Genomic DNA, 2,616 nt, shown 5'->3' with positions numbered 1-2,616 from the left:
CAAAATGAATGGTAATCTGAACAAACTTGCCACCAGAATCATATATCCCAAACCTCCCCTACTTGTAAGAAGTTGTGAAAGAAACACTCAGACTGTACCTTCCATGACCTGTAACATCTGGCATGAAAGACCATGAGAAATGGGATGATCCTAATGAGTTCCAATAGAAGGGTTCTTGGTTTGCTCGAAAGAACAAGAGGATTTTGAACAAACTAAGGAAAAAAACATCAATTTTGTCTTGTTTGGCGGTGTAAGCAGAGGCTGCCCAGGGATGTTGTTGGTATCCAGTTTGATGCATACCATGGTTGATGCTGTTCAATGCTTTGATTGGAAGGCTGGTGCAGATGGACATGGGGCTAAGTTGATATGCAATCTAGCCAGACATGTCCTTGAGCATGGTTCACTCATTCATATGTCATCCCGAAGTTAACTTTAACCCTTTTGAGGGATATAAATTGAGGCATTTGATTCTATAATGGATGCTATTATTATCTATGTCCCAGGTGCTTCAATGCTCTCCAGCTATATCTTAACAGTTATTCCATGTCAAAGAATGAATTATAATATAACAAGACATAGTTTCTTATCGTATGTTTTTGGCTGATCAGCCAAGGCTAACTAAAGGAGTCCAGAGCCTCTGCCATGACCATATCACCTAGTTGGAAACCGATAGTCATTCCAGAAGTCTATTGATTCACCATTTCCCACAAGGTTCCAGGGAAAAGACAATAATTTAAACCAACTTAGGAAACCTTTAATGTTCATTGCCTAGAGTTAGAAACAACCTTTTATTTAAAAAAGGATGATGTCAGGATTTATATGATACACTAAGTAAAGCTCTAAACCTGAGGCTAAGATTACAGTTAAGTAGAACAAGCAATGCTTACAAAAGAGTAGAACCCAAACCAATTTGAAATAAGCTCTTCCAATAAAATTGATGACTCCATTACACCTAAATTTTTTATCAACATTTATTTCCCTATTGGTCTAAAGACAAAGGCATGCCACATGAGGTTTTGTCCTCAATGGAGTTGGGGATTCAATCTTTGTACAAACCAGAAAGATTTCATCAAGATGGGCTTATCGTTAAAGCCTAAACATTCTAAAAACATTGTACCCCAAATACCTTGACTTCTGCATATTCTTTGAAACAATCGGCATTAGAAGGTTACAATTCTAAATTTAAAAAGGTCATCAGATTTTCTGCCAAGTGCATGGTTAAAAATATTGAATTTAAGCCAAGACAACCCTCAAATATCCAACAACCAAAGGCATGCCAGATGGCAACATATCACCTCTATAAACATCTATTTCTAAAGGGAAAATCCTAGGCTTCTTTTGCTGTTCTAAATAACAAGACATGACTAGCCACTTTGAAAAACAGAACACACATCATAACAGAGATTCACCCCCACTCCTTAATTTAGAAAACTAGCTCACCCCCCTTTAAGGGTGGTGTGTTGCTGATCCTCTCTATACAAATCTCTAGTCCTTTTTTTATTTGAGACACCAAATTTCCACAACCTACATTCAGTACTTTCCAATGACATTGTCATATATTCACCTTCTCTAGGTTTTCTATGTCTTTGGTACTAGCAAATACACTAATTAACTTCTCATTTCCTGTGACACTTGGTTGATCTACACATCTAAATATAAGTAGTAATGTTGCATTATGTTCTTGATTCTTCTCAGGTGTTGATGCAGCAATTTTCACATTACAAAATAGATGCAGGAAAACTCTATGGCAGGGGATCACACCTGGATCTGGAAAACGTCAACTAATGGATGGCAGGCTTGAATTAAGACCAGGTCAATCAATAGATATCAATGCCACACAAGGGTGGTCAGGCCATTTTTGGGGCCGCTGTAGCTGTTCATTTGACAACTCAGGATAGGGAAGTTGTGTACCACCAGCAACACTTGCAGAGTTTACCCTTGATAGCCCTGTAGATTTTTATGATGTTAGCCTAGTTGATAGATACAACATGCTAGAGTCAATATTCCCTTCTGGCAGGTCTGGTGAGTGCAAGGCAGTCACATGTGTTTCAGACTTGAATCAGAGATGCCCCAAGGACCTGCAAGTTCTAAGGAATGGTATTGTTGTGGCTTGTAACAGTGCATGCATGGCATTCAACAAGCCTGAGTACTGCTGCTCTGGCGCCTACAGTACTCCTGAGACCTCCAAGCCAACAGAGTATTCTAAAGTGTTCAAGGCTTCTTGTCCTACATCTTATAGCTAGGCATGTGACGCCCAACAAGCACTTTCACATGCAAAGGAGCTAATTACTTGATTAGATTTTGTTAAAATTTATGTCGCATTACTCTGAGAAAAGAAGAACCCTTACATGTACCGAACATTTGGACATCATATAAGCACAATCCAATGATGATATGTTTATACTACAGGTAAGCAATATGTTTGGACCTTATGAAAGTAGATTGGATTGAAATGAATTCCAGTACACTTGTGAACACAAAGAAAACCTAGATTCATGATTCTTATTGTTATGGATGATGGACTGGTTATTACTTGGGATTTATCTCTGTTGTTATTAAGTTTGCTCTGCTTTCCTAATGATTAAGATGTAACTTATAGGTAGAACACTGTTGGGA

The 2,616-nt window shown here is 38.3% G+C and overlaps 1 protein-coding gene across 1 annotated transcript; it reads left to right on the top strand.

Moving 5' to 3' along the window:
• Positions 1-301: 301 nt before the first annotated feature.
• On the top strand, positions 302-2,243 carry LOC117931909 (thaumatin-like protein). The gene is made up of 3 exons (XM_034852982.1): positions 302-398; positions 1,696-1,812; positions 1,918-2,243. The coding sequence occupies exons 1-3, from the start codon at positions 302-304 to the stop codon at positions 2,241-2,243; spliced, it is 540 nt and encodes a 179-aa protein (XP_034708873.1).
• Positions 2,244-2,616: the final 373 nt, after the last annotated feature.

This window comes from Vitis riparia, chromosome 15 (assembly GCF_004353265.1).
Source record: "Vitis riparia cultivar Riparia Gloire de Montpellier isolate 1030 chromosome 15, EGFV_Vit.rip_1.0, whole genome shotgun sequence".
In the NCBI taxonomy this organism is placed as follows: Eukaryota; Viridiplantae; Streptophyta; class Magnoliopsida; order Vitales; family Vitaceae; genus Vitis; species Vitis riparia.
The sequence above is the reverse complement of the archived record's forward strand: the minus strand, read 5'-3'. Positions and strand labels throughout refer to the sequence as shown.